Source organism: Beta vulgaris, chromosome 1, assembly GCF_026745355.1.
Source record: "Beta vulgaris subsp. vulgaris cultivar EL10 chromosome 1, EL10.2, whole genome shotgun sequence".
Classification (NCBI taxonomy): Eukaryota; Viridiplantae; Streptophyta; class Magnoliopsida; order Caryophyllales; family Amaranthaceae; genus Beta; species Beta vulgaris.
The window spans coordinates 10,176,891-10,197,787 of record NC_079202.1 but is presented as its reverse complement, the minus strand read 5'-3'; the positions used below and the strand labels follow the sequence as shown (position 1 = coordinate 10,197,787).

The following is a 20,897-nucleotide window of genomic DNA, read 5'->3' as shown; positions in this document are numbered from 1 at the left end:
AGCCTACCGAAACCACCCCCACCCGTAGCACCTAACCCAGCCACCGAAACCCCCTCCTCCATTCGAACCACTGTCGCCCCAAATTCGAACCTCCCCACTCAATCGAACCTTCTCGCCGCCCCAAATCGAACCACTTGCACATCAATTTGAACCACCCCGATCCCAATCGAACCACCCCCACCCAGCCGAACCCTCTAGCCGCCCCCAAATCGAACCACCCCCACACCAATTCGAACCACCCCCACCCCATATTTCGAACTCAACTTCAACCACCACGGCACACCACCCTTACCCCCCCAAATCGTGATTGATGAAGGTGTTGATGATGATGAAGGTGTTGAAGGTATGATTGATGATGAAGGTTTTGATGATGATGAATGATTTGTAAATGGTGATTGATGAAGGTGGTGATGAGGGTGGGGTCGTCGGGGTTCGAAGGGGTTGAGGGGTTTCGGTGGTGGCTTTGGGGGTCGGAGATGGGGTGGTCAGCGGTGGGGGGTTCCGGATATGGGGGTTTCAGGGGTGGGGGTGGTTGGGCAGGTTGGGGGGACAGGGGTGGCTGGGGGTTTTTTTTTAAAAAAATTTCAAAATTAGTTTTTTGTAATTGTAAAATCAAATTTTTAATTAAAAAATAATTTTAAAATGCAGTAAGGTCAAAGAAAACAAAAAAAATAGAATAGAGGGTTACCAAATAGAGGAAAGATAAAAATTGTCTACCAAATAGAATTTGAAAAAGTTGAAGGTCACCATATAGAATTTCCCTTATTAATTTAATATACTAATAAAGTATTACCTCATGAATGTTTGTATTATGGAAACATTCAACTCTTCCTCAAGTAAGAATTCTTTAATATCACCCTTAGAAATGAAGGCCGATGTTTCCTCAATGTAGTGGAATTGGTGGTCCGACAACTTAATCTCAATCATTGCTTCCTCGTCTACATCGCTAGCGCACTCATGTAGCCAAAAGCACGGTTGAGTAAGGCCTTGCACCACCTCCATATCCGTAATGAGTGGAGACTTTGCCGTAGAAACATTTACTTTCTCCACTTGGGCACGTCGGCCTCCCTAAGGTGACGCTACCTTCTTTCCCTTCCTGTCGGCCTTCCTCGAACCCTAGTAATTAGTTAAATTAAAAGATATTACTGACAATCATATATAGGAACTATAAAAGAAAACTATGTATATAACTTATGTTAATCATTGTACCTGATTTGATAACCGCACCAATGCACGCGGCCATAGAATATAACTGCCAAGGGCATCAGTCAATAACTGTACACCAACTCCTGCATTCGGCAGCGGAAGAGGAAATGCTTCGAAACCGGGCACAATGTCTGAAACGCTGACCACATAGTGAATATCAGCGACTGGCTGGTTGTGCAATCGTACCCGGTCCTAGGGGCGTGCAGATCCATAAGCAACGATAATGAAACTACCATGACCATCTCCTTGATTTAATAGCTCACATGGTGTCCTTTTAAAAAAAAACTCTATTCATAGTTAGTCTATGAAACAACATATTAAGAATAATAGTTGTGATATTAAATGATTACCGTGAACTCCGGATCTGGATGAGGCTGCATAGGAACAGGCTGCGTAGGAACACTGCCCTGCGTGAAAGCACCAAAAGTCGGTAAACCCATCTGCGCCAAAATGGCGTTGAAGTTCTGAGTCATCTCCGCTCTGAGCTCCTCCCGAAGTTGGGCTTTCATAGCCTCCACATCTATGGAAGGTGATGAATTGACACTGGAGGCAGTGGATCTTGACGTAGAGGTGTATTGATCACCATACACCTTTCTCACCCCAAGGCGGACACCTCCTTCGCCCCTCACACGTCCATATTGGTCCCGTCCTAGAGTCTCGTGTAAGGCATCAACTTGTCCTCTAGGAGTGAACTCACCAGTTGCCTCCTTTTCCTTCAAGCCAATCTGCATAAGGATAAGAGATAAATACTCGTGAGCGCACAAATTATATTATTATGTAAACCTTATCAAAAACTTATAATATGTACTTACAATGGCATTAGCTATCTGTTTTGTTCCGGGATCAGGTATGACTCTCTGTCCCTTTGCATCAACCTCATGCATGGAACACCACCAATCGAGCGCTCTATCTGGTTGCCGCTGTGCAACTGTCGTCGTAGAGCTAGTGCCCGATGCCGTAGTCGACGCAATCGTGGGGTAATGGTCATACATTCACGATTCTCTCGCCTGACCATACGACTGAGAACCTAGATGGTGATAGTACTTCCTAGCTTTTGCATTCGCGCTATTTTTCTCACGAGATGCCTGAAACACACAAATATAAACAAAGGTTAGATATGGTGTTATACAATAATATTGGATCTAAAAGTATTAAATCTTAGCTAGTAAAAAATTCTTACAACAGCTTCTGGGGTTGTTTTTTGTGCAACAAATGCATGCCACTCCTCAGCTGTGATATGCCTCCATATCTGATATGGAAGCTTGGAGGGCGCCTCAAATGATGTGTCCTGTGAAGCCTCAGAAGAAGGTGTTGCTCCCCCTCGTAGATCTTCTTCTTTGTCCCCCCGACTTTTCTCCGCTTCGTGATCCACCCCGACACTAGCTTGGCCTTGAAGTCTCGGAACCTCTGGGCAACCGCGGATAGAAACAAATTCTTCTTCGCTTCATCACTTGGAATATGGAATTGATTCTACAAAGAACGCATTTCACAAATTAGTAAATATCACATAGTATATTTAACTAAAGTGTTAAGATTCTAAACGTGATTGTACGCGAATCTTACCATAGTATTTTCCCAAATCATCTTCTTCAAAGACTCGGGGACCTCTTTCCATGAGTGGAGAATGGAGAGCTTATGCATGCAAATCCCAACTTGCATGGCATACTTTTGACGCCATTTTCCACAAGTTGCCCCAAATGATCGTAATCCAAAGTCATTAGGGTGGGTTTTCCTAGTGACTTTGTAGGTCCCCTTCTTTTCCTCTTTTTCGTCTCCAAGTTCTTACTTGGCCTTTGAAAACCTTTTTCTTCACGGCGAGTCATAACCAATTGCCGCTGTTCCTTTTTGTCATCGAAACACTCATCCTCGATAGTGTGTTCCGCACTTGTATCCGTATGCACCTCCGCCATGTCCCTAAAATTATACAAACATACGCATTAATAAAAAAAAAAGCACATTTAGGGCGGGATGGGGATGTGTAGTGGGGAGGGGGGCAGTAGGGGGGGGGGGCAGTAGGAAGGGGGTGTAGAGGGAGGGATGCAGCAGTGGGAGGGGAGGGGGCTGTGCAGTGGGAGGAAGGCAGGGGCAGTGGGAGGGGTGTGCAGGGAGGGGCAGCAGTGGGGAGGGGAGGAGGGGGGCAGCATGGGGGAGGGGCAGCAGGTGGGGGGGGGGGGCAACAGGTGGGGAGGGGGGTGCAGCAGGTGGGGGAGGAGGCGCAGTAGGTAGGGGAGGGGGCAGCAGGTGGGGAACGGGTGCAACAGGTGGGGGAGGGTGCAGCAGGGGGAGGGGTGGTGCAGCAGGTGGGGAGGGGTGCAGCAGGTGGGGAGGGGGGGCAGCAGGTGGGGAGGGGGTGGGCAGCAGGGTGGGGGAGGGGGGTGTGCATGGGGGGGAGGGGGGTGTGCATGGGAAGGGAAAAGGCCAAATAGGCCAAATTAGGCCGGAAATGGCCTTTTCGTTCCCGAAATGCAACCAACAACAAATTAAAGCCTAAAAATCTACATACTAGTTACATTATACATCATATAATCATATTCAACGAAAATTTGGGGTTAAATCACTCAATAAGTACGATTTGGGAGCGAAAAGGCCAAAATAGGCCAAAATAGGCCGAAAATGGCTTTAACGTTCCCGAAATGCAACCAACAACAAATTAAAGCCTAAAACTCTACATACTAGTTACATTATACATCATATGATCATGTTCAAAGAAAATTTGGGGGTAAATCACTCGATAAGTACGATTTGGGAGCGAAAAGGCCAAAATAGGCCAAAATAGGCCGGAAATGGCCTTTTCGTTCCCGAAATGCAACCAACAACAAATTAAAGCCTAAAACTCTATATACTAGTTACATTATACATCATATGATCATGTTGAAAGAAAATTTGGGGTTAAATCACTCGATAAGTACGATTTGGGAGCGAAAAGGCCAAAATAGGCCAAAATAGGCCGGAAATGGCTTTTTCGTTCCCGAAATGCAACCAACAACAAATTAAAGCCTTAAACTCTACATACTAGTTACAGTACACATCATATGATCATATTCAAAGAAAATTTGGGTTAAATCACTCGATAAGTACGATTTGGGAGCGAAAAGGCCAAAATAGGCCGGAAATGGAGAAATTACACACCTGAGTTTATGTCTCATGATTTATTGACCTTCCGCCGTTTCACAGGATCCTCAAGTACATTTATTCCTTCCGTATGATCTACACGCATATAGTTCTCCGACATATTTACATCATCTTCCACACAAATTTCAGGATAGGTAAAAGGGGGGAGGTCCTCAAATGCATCATATTCTTCCTCATTATCAACATCACCAATACCGAGGATACTCCTTTTACCAGGTACAACAATTGACCACTTATGATCAGCAGGATCAGTTACAAAAATACTTGCTTGACTTGTGATGCAATTACAAATGGCTCCTCAGTTTCACGTAGACGACTAAGGTCAACAAGAGTGAAACCGCAAGGATCATCGTTTCTTACACAACGTCGATTATTGTCAACCCACGTGCAACACAAGAGGCAAATATTAAAATTACAGTAGTCCAGCTCCCATATTTCTTGTATTCGCCCATGATAGTTGCTTTCAGCATGTACAAACGACTTATCTTTCGAGCTTGCATATTGTGTAGACGACGCCACAAGTGAAACACCACTATTTTGTTGCGATCTTGACGTTCAGTCCAAAACGTATACCCATTAATATCATAACCCTCATAAGAGCGTACAGCTTCACGAGTAGGGGTGATAATGAGCCTAACAAGCTCGCGAGCAGCTCGGGCTCGGCTCGGTCAAAGCTCGGTCAAAGCTCGGCTCGTTGAAGCTCGGCTCGAGCTCGGGCTCGGCTCGAGACTTAAACGAGCCGAGCCGAGCTAGGCAAAGCTCGGCTCGTAAAGCTCGTGAGCAGCTCGTTTATTATTTTATATTAAAAAAATATTCTTATTAAAAAAATATTTTATATTAAAAAAATTTAATACTAATTTATATTTTAATTTAGATTACAAATTATATATTTTAATTTGTGATCCAACTTCACCTCTACTCCACTAGGCACTAAAGTCCCACATTGGTTAAGAAAACAAGGATCAACCTTATTTTCTTTATAAATAGCTACTATTCCCTACTTCAACTTAAAGTTTAATTTTGTATCTCCTTGGTTGGGAAACAAAAACTATACTTTATTTTCTTCATAGAGGGAATGAAGTATAATTTTAAATAGTTGATTATTTAATCCTTAAAATATTTGATAATTTTTTCTTTAGCAAAACATGGAGTCCCACATTGAAATTTTAACAATGCTAGGAGGGATTCCAAGTTATAAAAGCATATGTAAACAAAACAAGGGTATAATGAGTTTGTTTTCTTAACAAAACATGGAGTCCCACATTGAAATTTTAGCAATGCTAAGAGGGATTCCAAGTTATATAAGCATATGTAGAATGAGTTTGTTTATCTTAAACAAAACATAAAGTTCCACATTGAAATGGGGATAGTGAGTTTGTTTTTCTTTAACAAACCATGAAGTCCCACATTGAAATCTTAGCAATGCTAAGAGGGAAATCAAGTTATAAAAGCATATGATGGGTGAGTGAACAAGCTCACCTACTTCGAGCCAAGCCGAGCTCATTAGTCGAGCCTAAACGAGCTCGCGAGCCGAGCCTAAACGAGCTCACGAGGCGAGCCTAAACGAGCTCGCGAGCCGAGCCTAAACGAGCTCGCGAGCCGAGCTCGAGCCCCAAATTTCCATCACGAGCCGAGCTCGAGCTCGGCGAGCTCACGAGCCGAGCCGAGCCTGGGAAATTATAAACGAGCTCGAGCCGAGCCCAGTGCTATTCGGGCTTGGCTCGCTCGATAAGCACCCCTATTCACGAGGACCAAATGCTAACCACTTGACTGTTTCAGGAACACTTTCATCCAAATCATTGGGTACTTGTTTATGAAACCAATCAATGAAAGTCTTGTTATGCATTTGCGTCAATGCCCTCACTCCTTTTCCAGGATTGCTAACACGTAATTCCTCCATATGTTCACTTAAATAAGGATGGACATCTGGTACGTGATGCAATACAAATAAGTGAGCTTGTTTACGCTTTTCTACGGAAGGTGTGATCAATTTTGAACCAATTGTACCCTTGCCCTCAAGTCTGCCCTCGTGTCGGGATGTCGGAAGTCCACAGGATCAACACTAGCAAAATACTCAGCCACAAAATTACTGATCTCTTCACCCACAATCCCTTGAATTATACTACCTTCTGGTTGTGCAGGATTCGAACTTTATCCTTCAAAGTTCCCATATATCTCTCAAAAGGATAGCACCACCTCAAAAACACTGGACCACACAGCTTAATTTCTCGAACTAGATGGACAATGAGATGGACCATAATGTCAAAGAATGCGGGGGGGGGAAATACATCTCAAATTTGCATAGAGTTTCAACTACTCTGGCTGCAAGGAATCGAGGGTCGACGGGTCTAGGACTTTGCTGCAGATTGAATGAAAAAATGAACACAGTTCTGTAATGGTGTGCCTCACATGCTTTGGAAGTATCCCACGAATTGCAATCGGTAAGAATACTTGCATCATGACATGACAATCGTGCGATTTCATACTCGATAACTTCAACTCACCATTTAAGGTAACAAAGCGCTTCATATTCGATGAGTAGCCAGTAGGGACCTTAATGCCATACAATGACTCGCAAAAAATCCGTTTCTCTGCACGCGACATCGTGTAGCAAGCTGGTGGCAAATAATTCTTCTCTGAATCCTCCACCTTTTTACTTTTTAGAGTTTCATCATCAACCCTTTCCTCCCCTCTTTTCTTCTTCCTTCCGTCCCTTTTCTGAGCCCACAACTCTGGTCGAATCCCCTCTTTTTCCAAGTAAAGTCGTGACGCCTTAACATCTTTTGTCTTGCCCGGAATATTCATAAGTGTCGCGATAATAGCTTCACAAACATTCTTCTCTATGTGCATGACATCCAAACAATGTCTGACCTTTAGATCTTTCCAATATGGGAGTTTCCAAAAAATGGACTGTTTTTTCCATAATCCTGTAGGTCTATCAACCTCACTAGCAGGTTTACCAAAGACTGTTTCAATGCCCTTCACCTGATTATAAACTTCAGTACCAGTTAATGGTCTATGAGCAACTTCTTCTTCAACCGTCCCATCGAATGCCTTCTTCTTAAACCGATAGGGATGGTCGCGGCTGAGGAGCCTTCGTGTGCGCATATACACATGTTTGCAGCCCTTAAGGTGTGTAGATTTCATGTCATCTAAACAAATCGGGCAAGGTTGTTTTCCTTTAGTCTTATACCCAGATAAGTTCCCATAAGCTGGATAATCGTTCATAGTACAAAAAAGCATGGCACGCAGAGTGAACATCTCATTAGCATACGCATCAAATACTAACACTCCTTCGTTCCACATCTTCTGTAAATCTTCAACAAGCGGCTGAAGGTATACATCTATGTCATTTCCAGGTTGTTTGGGCCCCGATATAAGAAGCGACAACATCATGTACTTGCGTTTCATGCACAACCAAGGAGGCAAGTTGTAAACCACTAAAACTACTGGCCATGTACTATGCTGCGAGCTGAGATTGCCAAAAGGGTTCATGCCATCCGTACATAATCCAAGCCTCAGATTCCTATCCTCATTACCAAATGACTTATGCACCCTGTCGATAGTTTTCCACTCAGGCGAATCAGCCGGATGCTTGAGCAGACCGTCTTTCTTCCTACGATCTGCATGCCACCTCAAATTCTTCGCATCTCCTTTAATTGAGAACATGCGCTTAAATCTAGGTATTATGGGTAGATACCACAACACCTTGGCTGGTGGTCCTTCACTACCTCCAGCTCCTTCACGCTTGTACCTCGACAATCCACAACGTGGACACTCATGTAAATGCTCATACTCATTACGATAAAGCACACAATCGTTAGGAAAGCATATCCGCTCGTACTCTAAACCCAAAGGACACATCAGCTTCTTCGCATAATAGTACGACTTTGGCAGTTCATTTCCATCAGGGAGCATCTCAGCTAAAACTTCCAACAACGATGTGAAACTAGAGTCCGTCCAACCAGCGTTCGACTTAATGTTGAACAGTGTTACCACCGCGGAAAGTTTGGTGTACTTTGTACAACCTGGATACAACGGCTTTTCAGCAGCCTGGACATAGACTCAAAAATACGAGGTCGTCTACACGACTGATCTTCAACCTCGTGTATCATCTCGTCTACCCGATCCCTATCATCATCTCCAAATTCATCATCCAAATTCTCATCCCCTAACTCATCATCATCCTTCTTTTTTTCTTCACATACATCATTCTTTACTCCAGAGCTTCCCATATACCTCCCCTGTCACCATGCCAAATCCATACGTGGTATTGAGGCCTAAACCCACGGCGAAAGACATGCTCCCTAACCACATGTATACTACTAACCTTGCTCACATTTCTACAATCCAAACAAGGACAATAAAAGTCGACTGCTCCAGAGGATGTTTGATATTCTAATGCACTTCTACAGAATTCCGAGACCCCATTCACAAACTCAATCGATTCACGACTACCATACATCCAAGTACGATCCATCTCATTCAAGAAGACCACCTCTAATAATTAAACACAACATTCATTATAATGCATCAATCATTATTAAAGTACACAACTCACATATTCAAATCACACACGTATACAACAAGCTAAGATAGTCACATGTTCAATTGTATGCATGCAGTCAAAGGTCCTTATCACTCCAACCTAACCCATCCTTGGACGTCTAATCTCACTAGTGAATATATGCCAACTTTTCAATTCTAAGGAAAATCCGGCAGCATTTCCCTACAGTTCTCCAAGTACACAATGTAGATAATTGCTTATCTACATATGTACCCAGAGAACAATGTAGCGAAACGATAAGCCAAGATTTTCCTCAGAATTGAAAAGAAGACACACATTCACCACCTAAGTGAGATCAAACGTCCAAGAACAGTCCCAAACCGGGGACTATTCAAGACTTACTCCTAATGAGTAAGTCTTGAACGGGTATCTAGGCATATATGATGATGATTCAAACAACTAGTTATTTTCATAAATATAGCTAAATCACATTGCGTTTTTAACAATCTCATATCAACAAATAATATAATATACATTATAAAATACATATACATTCAATAAATTATCAACTTTGTCTACATGTTAAACTATCTATTAGTTACCTCTTAACACCAACGACGAGCAATGAAGAGAAAATAGCTACTTGGGACTTTATTTACCTTCCTTAGCCTCTTCTTCCTACAATTGACAAAACCCACATTGCACATTAATCATTTAATTCAATTAAGAAAAACAAAAGTACCTTAAAAATAAAATTAATTCATACCTAATTAACCACTCAAATGGTGGAGAAGAAATGAGAAGAGAAGAGAAGGGCAGTGGTTATCGTGGAGAAGAAATGAGAAGAGAAGGGCAGTGGTGATGGTGGAGAAGAGAAGAGAAGAGAAGTGTAAGTCGCGCAATGTGGGTGGCGCGCAAGGTGGTGGCGGAACCACAATGTGGTGGAGAAGAAATGAGAAGAGAAGAAATGTTGTGGTGGAGATGAAATGAGAAGAGAAGAAATGTTGTGGGCGGTAGTGGTGGAGAAGAAATGTTGTGGTGGTGGTGGTAGTGGTGGTCGCGCAAAGTGGGTGGTGGTGGTGTGTCGAATTAGGGCTCGCAAGGTGGTGGTGGTGTGTCGGTTTTTCGCACAAAATTGTTGAAGGGTGAAAGAAAGAGGGAAAGTGGGAAGGAGTACTACTATATGGCGCGCATAGAAAATATCAAAAAAAAAGTTCATCTAGTAGGGCTGCGCTAGTAGTAAAAAGCGCAGCCCTACCTTGAGAAGGGCTGCGTTTTTTAAAAAGCGCAACCCTTCCATTTGAAGGGTTGCGCTTTTTTGAAAAAGCGCAACCCTTCTGTTTGAAGGGCTGCACTTTTTTAAAAAAGCGCAGCCCTTCAACAATAGGGTTGTGCTTTTATCAAAAGCGCAGCCCTTCTTGCGCAGCTTCTGCTTTTTTCCCCTAGTTAGTAGATAGATTTTATAATAGGATAAACATGTGATGTACATGGTTATCTTTAGGCGTGTGATTAGTTATAGGATAGGATTAGCTTAATTCTAATCTTGTTAGTTTATGTTTTCCTAGTTGGATTAGCATAAGCTCTTTTATCTTTTCCTAGTAGGATTAGTATAGGTTGTACCCTATATAAGGGGCAATTATTTCATTAACAATAACAGATTGATAGATTTTATATGTGTTTATACAACTTCTTGATTGTTTGCTTGAGAGCTAACATTGAAACCATTAATAATTCTTCAGGAGTGTTGAATTCTTAGTGTTAAACATCTTAAATCCAGGAGTGTTTTTAAGAGTGTTTAGAGTCTTTATTTAAGTTTCAGGAGTGATCTTGATTAAATTCATATCCCTTGTTCGCTATTACTTGTTTGTTCGAGTTCTTGGAGTCTTTTCTTCAATTCATAACTTGGTTATTAGACTTATTGGTTTAGTAATCATATCAGAGCTAGATGGAGAGCCCCATTGTACATAGTCTAATAAACCTACTAAGGTTGGACTGCCTAATGGGACTCAAATACATGTTGGTGTTATGGGAGATGTGGTTTTATATGATAGATTGGTGTTATCTGATGTATTGTTAGTCAAAGAATTTAGACACAACTTGTTGTCAATTAGGAAGCCGATTCAACAAATTGATATTCAAGTCAAGTTTACTAGAAATGGGTATGTTTACCAGGACCCTTCTAGTTCTATGCTCATTGGTGCTGGCAAAAAGACACATGGTCTCTACTATTTGTCCAGTATACAACAGGTGAAGGTAATGTGGATCAGTTTGTGGGTTGCCACACAGTAGAAAATGTCAATAATGGTGATGATAGTGATGTACATGTTAAACTATCTATTAGTTACCTCTTAACACCAATGACGAGCAATGAAGAGAAAAGAGCTACTTGGGACTTTATTTGCCTTCCTTAGCCTCTTCTTCCTACAATTTGACAAAATCCACATTGCACATTAATCATTTAATTCAATTAAGAAAAACAAAAGTAACTTAAAAACAAAATTAATTCATACCTAATTAACCACTCAAATGGTGGAGAAGAAATGAGAAGAGAAGAGAAGGGTAGTGGTGATGGTGGAGAAGAGAAGTGTAAGTCGCGTAATGTGGGTGGCGCGCAAGGTGTTGGCGGAACCACAATGTGGTGGAGAAGAAATGAGAAGAGAAGAAATGTTGTGGGCGGCAGTGGTGGAGAAGAAATGTCGTGGTGGTGGTTGTAGTGGTGGTCGCGCAAAGTGGGTGGTGGTGGTGTGTCGAATTAGGGCTCGCAAGGTGGTGGTGGTGTGTCGGTTTTTCACACGAAATTGTTGAAGGGTAAAAGAAAGAGGGAAAGTGGGAAGGAGTACTACTATAGGGCGCGCATAGAAAATATCAAAAAAAAAGTTCAGCTAGTAGGGCTACGCTAGTAGTAAAAAGCGCAGCCCTACCTTGAGAAGGGCTGCGCTTTTTAAAAGCGCAACCCTTCCATTTGAAGGGTTGCACTTTTTTGAAAAAGTGCAACCCTTCTGTTTGAAGGGCTGCGCTTTTTTGAAAAAGCGCAGCCCTTCAACAATAAGGCTGCGCTTTTATCAAAAGCGCAACCCTTCTTGCGCAGCCCTTCTGCTTTTTTCCCCTAGTGAGTAGATAGATTTTATAATAGGATAAACATGTGATGTACATGGTTATCTTTAGGCGTGTGATTAGTTATAGGATAGGATTAGCTTAATTCTTATCTTGTTAGTTTATGTTTTCCTAGTTGGATTAGCATAAGTTCTTTTATCTTTTCCTAGTAGGATTAGTATAGGTTGTACCCTATATAAGGGGCAATTATTTCATTAACAATAACAGATTGATAGATTTGATTTTGTGTTTAATACATCTTCTTGATTGTTTGCTTGAGAGCTTAACAATTGAAACCATTAATAATTCTTCAGGAGTGTTGAATTCTTAGTGTTAAACATCTTAAATCCAGGAGTGTTTTTAAGAGTGTTTAGAGTCTTTATTTAAGTTTCAGGAGTGATCTTGATTAAATTCATTTCCCTTGTTCGATATTACTTATTTGTTCGAGTTCTTGGAGTCTTTTCTTCAGTTCATAACTTGGTTATTAGACTTATTGGTTTAGTAATCATATCAGAGCTAGTTGGAGAGCCCCATTGTACATACTCTAATAAACCCACTAAGGTTGGACTGCCTAATGGGACTCAAATACATGTTGGTGTTATGGGAGATGTGGTTTTAAATGATAGATTGGTGTTATCTGATGTATTGTTAGTCAAAGTATTTAGACACAACTTGTTGTCAATTAGGAAGCCGATTGAACAAATTGATATTCAAGTCAAGTTTACTAGAAATGGGTATGTTTTCCAGGACCCTTCTAGTTCTATGCTCATTGGTGCTGGCAAAAAGACACATGGTCTCTACTATTTGTCCAGAATACAACAGGTGAAGGTAATGTTGATCAGTTTGTGGGTTGCCACAGAGTAGAAAATGTCAATAATGGTGATGATAGTGATGTACATGTGCATAGTTTGCCAAATAAAACAGCTACTAGCATGCTTAAATCTAAGATTGATTCCAAGAATCAACTAGATCTTCTGCATGCTAGATTAGGACACCCTTCAGTGTCAAAAATGAAATATGTTAGTGTTGAATGGTGTAAAGGTCTTATTGAATATAATTGTGGTGTTTGTTATCATTCCAAACATCATAAATTTCCTTTCATTATGAATACTAACAGAGCTCTTGAATGTTTTGAGTTGACACATATGGATTTATGGGGAGCTTATAGAGTTAGAAGCTTGGATGTCGCTTCTTATTTTCTTAATTACTTGAACTTATCTTCTACATAATAAGATGCAAGTAGAAAAAGTTGTAGCAGATTTCTTGTCTATGGTGGAAACAGATTAGTAAGAAGGTTAAAAGAATAAGAGCAGATAATGGGACAGAGATTGTCAATGAATCATGTAGACACCTATTTGCTAGCACAGGTATGTTACATGAAAAAAGTGCTCCATATGTTCCTCAACAGAATGGTAGGGTTGAGAGGAAACATAGAAGTCTTCTTGAAATAGCCATGGCTTTGGGATTTCAAGCAGGACTTCCCAAGAAGTTTTGGGGAGAATGTATTCTCAGTGCAACTCACTTAATCAAAAAACTTCCATGTAAGTCTTGAACTGGCAAACTCCCTTTGAGGTAATGTTTCATTCTCTTCCTGTTTATAATACACTTAGAGTGTTTGGCTCTCTTTGCTTTGCATATAACACTCATGTCAAGACGGATAAATTTGATTCAAGAACAAGAAGATGCTTGTTCATTGGATATCCTTCTGGATACAAAGCTTTTAAGCTTTATGATCTGATACACATACTATTTTTGTATCAAGAGATGTTTTCTTTGAAACTATTTTTCCATACAAAATGTCTCATTCTTCTTATAATTCACAATTTGTTCCTTCAGTTTCTCCTGCTACTCAAGTGGTTCAATTTGGCTCTGAACATTACTGTAACAGCCCGCTCTTCCGAGCTGCTAACGAAACGCACTTAAGATCCATAAATAATAATTAACTCTTAAATAATTTACTTCGCAGCGGAAAAATATCCTTCAATACACCAATATCTCCAATAAAATTCTCAAATATCATATACATCGAAAATATCGATAACTAATCTCCAATCAACTAACTAGATACAAGCTCAATCCTTAATCTAGGACAACACCATAATCTTGCTTCACTTCCATTCTCGAGCTCTTGATACCAAACCTGCAAATTCAGCGAAGAAAATACAAAACAAAAACAATTCCAAAATGAGTGGAAAACTCGTAACCTTTACTTCAGCCCGTTATAAACATTTTATTTCAAATCATTTCCTTTTCATTACAACGCTGGCATAGCTCATTCTCTTAAACAAATCAGTGGCAAGTACAGGCTTTGGACAAAGGAAAAATGATGCCTCCAAGGTTCGTTATGGAGCCCAGCAATACTACCCCCAAGGTTCGTTATGGAGCGTAGCCGACCGTATCAGGTCAAAAGAGTAACCATCCTCCACCCATACATTGCCCACTTTCTATTTTCAGTTCATAAACTAAGCCAGCAAAACAGTTTTCGTATTCATAATCAATCAATGACATTCATCATCACATCTATAACTACGGCCATAGTACGAACTTAAGTATCAAAAACAGAATAAAGATCCATACACACATGGGCATGAGTAAATAATTTTACTGAACATAAAAGTTACCTGAACCGCAATCCAGTTCCAACAATATAACCTCCTTCAATAATCTTCATCCCCAAATGAGATTCAATTCTATAATCATCCTCCAATAATAACCTCAAAATAATAACAATAATTAATTGCTTTCCAATCTCACTATATTTCGAATAGAGGAACTAATCCAAATAACATTCAAACTAAAGACTCATTAGACTAAATCTTCTCTAATACAAATCCTTTCACTAATTGAAATGTTCCAATAGAAACTAACTAGCTAGCTAATTCCATAAACCAACCTAAACTACACAATTCAACTATAATTTAACACTAGCTAAACTTGGCTCACAACAACAATAACAACTCTTACAACGACCACCATCACTACGACATAACAGCAACAACAACAATGCTACCACAACATAACAACAAACAACCACCACCATAAAATGATCGTAGCAACAACATGAAACGATAGTGTTTCTATAGTGCAAAATCGCACCATAACAGCCCCACAAACGCAGGAGACAGAAAAACTGGACAACAACAAACAATAGCAACAATTCCCAAAAATATTCAATATACCAACAGTAACAATAGCACAACAACATAAAAACAATTTGGGCATAATTTACAAATTAGAAAATCAGAAAGAAGAAGAGGAGGTTATATTATACCTCTGCTCTGTTGAGCAGGGACAAACAAGGGAGAGGGAGCAGAGCTCGCCGTGGTGCGACGCAAAGCAGCGGCAGCAGCAACAACAAAACAACCACAGCACCACCAGGCGGTGGTCGCAGGACAGGGGGGAGAGAGAAGAACACGGCAGTGACAACCCAGCAGCAGAATCACCAACAACAATGAGACAACCAAGGAGTCAACCGCGCGACGGAAGAGAGGAGAAAGCTCCAGCCAGACGGGGTGGCGACGCGGGCGACGAACCTCGGGTCTACGACAGAACAATCGAACGAAACAGGGGTTTCGTGAACCATGATAGGAGCGATATAAAGGAGCAGCAACACCGACAAAACTTTTCGACGCGGCTCCGACGAGTGGCAGACGACGGAGGGGAAGCGAAGGTCAGCGAGAGAGACGCTGAGGAGTGAGGAATTGGGGTTTCACCGGGCTGGGGTTTGGGGTTTTACGGGGAAGGAGAAATCAAATGAAATGGGTTTGGGTTTTGTTTAACTAAACCGACAAAGTAACAAGGGGGGGGGGGTTGATTTGGTTTCATTAACGGATAAACATAACAAAAGGGCTCGGTGGTTCGGGAAGGAAACCAACCTTGATTTTCCAATTTGCAAAATACCGCTCAACTAATTGCACAAGACCCAAAATAATCATAATAATAAATAAATAATCTCATATAATTAAATAAATAAATGCATTACAACACGACAAATAAAAATTACATTCCACAACTCAAGTAAAATAAGAATTTCCGAAACATAATTAACTTAATAAATATATTTAATGTTTAAATAATCGCTCTTAGAAACAGGGCTATTACATACTACCACCCTTATTGAAAGTTTCGTCCTCGAAACTTGAAAATAATGATTTAAGTAAAACCAAAATCTCAAACTCATAAGATATCAGTTATCCAACCTCAATTCTACCATCAGCTTTTGTATCTCCACTTCAACTCAATATCAAAATCGAGGAGCAAAGAAAACAAAAGGGGCAAATTTTCGGAATAGGATTCCAGACATCTCATTCATAGAGATCTCGTTTGAAATTCGTTTACTTAACCAAATCATAGAATTTTCTCAAACACATCACAGACAATACAAGGCATTACACTTTTTACGTAAACGAAATCATATAGCACACGCCAAAGCGCAACAATCTTAAACTCAAGCTTCAACATTCCTAATTCCTGATCATCAATTCTTATCCACTAATAATCCCAATCGATTTCAAACTATCCCAAAGATCTTTTACCCTCGCTAGGTAGCCAACTAGGCATACGGTCGCAAGGTTGCTCTGATACCATCTTGTAACAGCCCGCTCTTCCGAGCTGCTAGCGAAACGCACTTAAGATCCATAAATAATAATTAACTCTTAAATAATTTACTTCGCAGCGGAAAAATATCCTTCAATACACCAATATCTCCAATAAAATTCTCAAATATCATATACATTGAAAATATCGATAATTAATCTCCAATCAACTAACTAGATACAAACTCAATCCTTAATCTAGGACAACACCATAATCTTGCTTCACTTCCATTCTCGAGCTCTTGATACCAAACCTGCAAATTCAGCGAAGAAAATACAAAACAAAAACAATTCCAAAATGAGTGGAAAACTCGTAACCTTTACTTCAGCCCGTTATAAACATTTTATTTCAAATCATTTCCTTTTCATTACAACGCTGGCATAGCTCATTCTCTTAAACAAATCAGTGGCAAGTACAGGCTTTGGACAAAGGACAAACGCTGCCTCCAAGGTTCGTTATGGAGCCCAGCAATACTACCCCAAGGTTCGTTATGGAGCGTAGCCGACCGTATCAGGTCAAAAGAGTAACCATCCTCCACCCATACATTGCCCACTTTCTATTTTCAGTTCATAAACTAAGCCAGCAAAACAGTTTTCGTATTCATAATCAATCAATGACATTCATCATCACATTCATAACTATGGCCATAGTACGAACTTAAGTATCAAAAACAGAATAAAGATCCATACACACATGGGCATGAGTAAATAATTTTACTGAACATAAAAGTTACCTGAACCGCAATCCAGTTCCAACAATATAACCTCCTTCAATAATCTTCATCCCCAAATGAGATTCAATTCCATAATCATCCTCCAATAATAACCTCAAAATAATAACAATAATCAATTGCTTTCCAATCTCACTATATTTCGAATAGAGGAACTAATCCAAATAACATTCAAACTAAAGACTCATTAGACTAAATCTTCTCTAATACAAATCCTTTCACTAATTGAAATATTCCAATAGAAACTAACTAGCTAGCTAATTCCATAAACCAACCTCAACTACACAATTCAACTATAATTTAACACTAGCTAAACTTGGCTCACAACAACAATAACAACTCTTACAACGACCACCATCTCTACGACATAACAGTAACAACAACAATGCTACCACAACATAACAACAAACAACCACCACCATAAAATGATCGTAGCAACAACATGAAACGATAGTGTTTCCATAGTGCAAAATCGCACCATAACAGCCCCACAAACGCAGGAGACAGAAAAACTGGACAACAACAAACAATAGCAACAATTCCCAAAAATATTCAATATACCAACAGTAACAACAGCACAACAACATAAAAACAATTTGGGCATAATTTACAAATTAGAAAATCAGAAAGAAGAAGAGGAGGTTATATTATACCTCTGCTCTGTTGAGCAGGGACAAACAAGGGAGAGGGAGTAGAGCTCGCCGTGGTGCGACGCAAAGCAGCGGCAGCAGCAACAACAAAACAACCACAACACCACCAGGCGGTGGTCGCAGGACAGGGGGAGAGAGAAGAACACGGCAGCGACAACCCAGCAGCAGAATCACCAACAACAACGAGACAACCAAGGAGTCAACCGCGCGACGGAAGAGAGAAGAAAGCTCCAGCCAGACGGGGTGGCGACGCGGGCGAAGAACCTCGGGTCTACGGCAGAACAATCGAACGAAACAGGGGTTTCGTGAACCATGATAGGAGCGAAAGAAAGGAGCAGCAACACCGACAAAACTTTTCGACGCGGCTCCGACGACTGGCAGACGACGGAGGGGAAGCGAAGGTCAGCGAGAGAGACGCTGAGGAGTGAGGAATTGGGGTTTCACCGGGCTGGGGTTTGGGGTTTTACGGGGAAGGAGAAATCAAATGAAATGGGTTTGGGTTTTATTTAACTAAACCGACAAAATAACAAGGGGGGGGGGTTGATTTGGTTTCATTAACGGATAAACATAACAAAAGGGCTCGGTGGTTCGGGAAGGAAACCAACCTTGATTTTCCAATTTGCAAAATACCGCTCAACTAATTGCACAAGACCCAAAATAATCATAATAATAAATAAATAATCTCATATAATTAAATAAATAAATGCATTACAACACGACAAATAAAAATTACATTCCACAACTCAAGTAAAATAAGAATTTCCGAAACATAATTAACTTAATAAATATATTTAATGTTTAAATAATCGCTCTTAGAAACAGGGCTATTACAATTACACTGTAAATCCTTGTTCTGATAAGAATTCTCTTCTATCTTCTCTTGCTGTTCATTTTCAGAGTCATCCCCTTTCTCCTACTCAGACACATCCTAATCTTTCTGCCAATATCACACATAATGTTGTTCCTACTTCTTCTTTTGCTAATAATGATTCACCTTCTACATCTGCTCCTTTCACATGATTCTACTTCTACTATAGCACAGAGTTAGTCCTAAAACTAATTCTGAGGTTCATTCTAATGTTGCTCATCGGCAATCTGCCAGAATTATTAAACCTTGTACTGCTTTGCAAGGTTTTGTAGGTGGTTATATACCTCACAGGCATATGTCTATTCCTCCTTCTGTTACATCTAGTGATTCTAGTTCATTCTTTGTGAGTTCATCTCCTGTTGAACCTAAAAATTATAATCAAGCTAAACATGATGAAAACAGGGTTCTTGCCATGAAAAAGGAGATTTCTGCTCTTGAAAACAATGATACATGGGAGCTTACTCATCTTCCTGAGAACAAGAAGGCTATAGGTTCCAAATGGGTTTACAAAATAAAACTAAATCGAGATGGCTCTATAGAGAGGTATAAAACAAGACTTGTTGCCATTGGGTATCAACAAGTTGAGGGTGAAGATTTTACTCAAACTTTATCTCCTGTTGCTAAGTTAGCCATTGTGAGAACAGTTATTGCTCTTGCTGCTATGAAGGGTTGGCACTTATGTCAACTAGATGTAAACAATGCATTTTTGCATGGTATTATTGATGAAGAGGTGTACATGCTTCCACTTGCTGGTTATACTAAGGCTGAGGCACGAGAAGTGTGCAGACTTAAAAGGTCTATCTATGGGCTAAAACAAGCTTCTCAACAGTGGAACAAGGAGTTGAGCAAATTTCTGAAAACTTTGAATTTTCAGCAATCATAACAAGACTCTTCTTTGTTTACTAGAACTCATGAAGGAGAGTTTTTGGTAATCCTAGTCTATGTTGATGATATGTTAGTCGCTAGAACTAATTTGTCTCAAATTGAAGAAGTGAAGCTTGCATTGAACAAAACTTTTACAATAAAAGACTTTGGTCAATTAACTTATTTTCTGGGTATTGAAGTGCATAGAAATGCTAATGGTATTTTTCTTGCTCAAAGAAAATACATCAAAGATCTTCTTAATGATGTTGGTATGGCGGATTGTATTGCTGTTTATGCTCCATTATCTTATGGTTTAAAGTTGTCTAATACTGATGGAGAGTTACTTGCTGAACGTGATACATACAAAAGGCTGGTAGGCAAATTGTTGTATTTGGGAATTACCAGATTTATCATATTTATCATATTGTGTTCAACATCTCCGTTAGTTTGTTCATTCTCCAAGAGTGCCACATTTAAGAGTTGTTCTTCATGTTCTTAAATATTTAAAAGGCACTTTGGACTCTGGTTTATGGTATTCAGTTCATTCTGCTTCTCAAGTCACTGCATATAGTGATGCATATTGGAGCTCATTCAGTTTAGCAATAGGTCCCGTAGTGCCTATGCTGTTTTTCTTGGTTCTAATTTAATTTCTTGGAAGACTAAGAAGCAACAAAGTGTGAGTAAATCATGCGCTGAAGCTGAATATAGAAGTATGTCGGCCAAAACTAGTGAGCTTGTGTGGATACAAGGTTTACAAGAAGATCTTCAAGTTGCAATCTCTTTACCTCTCACTGTAGTGTGACAATACTTCAGCAGAGCATTTGGCTCAAAATCCTATGTTTCATGAGAAGACTAAGCATCTTAAGAGGGATATGCATTATGTGCGTGAACAGGTTGAGTCTGGCTTCATCAAAACTGCCCATGTTTCCAGCAAAAATAAGATTGCAGACCTGCTCACAAAACCTCTTGCTTCATCTCAGCATCAAGTCTTATCTGCCAAGCTTGGACTTATTTCTAAGGTCAAACTTGAAGGTAGTGGTGTCAAAAACAGGTTCTGGGTATACCCACGGCGAACCAGGTCAGACTCGGACAGGTCAGGATTCTGATTGTCAGTGCCCCAGGTCATGATTGGTCAGGATTTGTTCAACTGGGTCGAACACATTTGAATCATTGGATTCCCGGGTGCCGGACAGGTCTGAGAGTTCTATTTACAGGTCGATTCATTCCCAGGTGCCGGACAATAACAATAAC

The 20,897-nt window shown here is 40.4% G+C and overlaps 1 protein-coding gene and 1 long non-coding RNA gene across 5 annotated transcripts; both read right to left on the bottom strand.

Moving 5' to 3' along the window:
• Positions 1 to 1,544: 1,544 nt before the first annotated feature.
• On the bottom strand, positions 1,545 to 2,515 carry LOC130589643 (uncharacterized). The gene is made up of 3 exons (XM_057391074.1): positions 2,387 to 2,515; positions 2,019 to 2,291; positions 1,545 to 1,931 (listed from the first exon to the last, which is right to left on the bottom strand). Exons 2-3 carry the CDS (start codon positions 2,196 to 2,198, stop codon positions 1,545 to 1,547), a joined length of 567 nt encoding a protein of 188 aa, XP_057247057.1. The 5' UTR covers positions 2,199 to 2,291; positions 2,387 to 2,515.
• An 11,354-nt stretch (positions 2,516 to 13,869) lies between these two features.
• On the bottom strand, positions 13,870 to 18,810 carry LOC125491887 (uncharacterized). 4 transcript variants are annotated; one of them, XR_008967856.1, is made up of 4 exons: positions 17,918 to 18,764; positions 17,268 to 17,360; positions 15,210 to 16,787; positions 13,870 to 14,652 (listed from the first exon to the last, which is right to left on the bottom strand). It is a non-coding gene; the product is annotated as an uncharacterized LOC125491887 (long non-coding RNA). The 4 variants fall into 4 exon arrangements; XR_007268467.2 differs by having other exon boundaries at positions 13,870 to 14,078; positions 14,560 to 14,652; positions 15,210 to 18,765; XR_008967855.1 differs by having other exon boundaries at positions 15,210 to 17,360.
• Positions 18,811 to 20,897: the final 2,087 nt, after the last annotated feature.

What these genes read in the sequence shown, in the direction of transcription:
- LOC130589643 (XM_057391074.1), bottom strand. Translation starts at nt 2,198, where the DNA reads ATGTATGACCATTACCCCACGATTGCGTCGACTACGGCATCGGGCACT. An exon ending in AACAGATAGCTAATGCCATT is followed by an intron (nt 1,932 to 2,018) that starts GTAAGTACATAT and finishes ATCCTTATGCAG; the next exon opens with ATTGGCTTGAAGGAAAAGGA.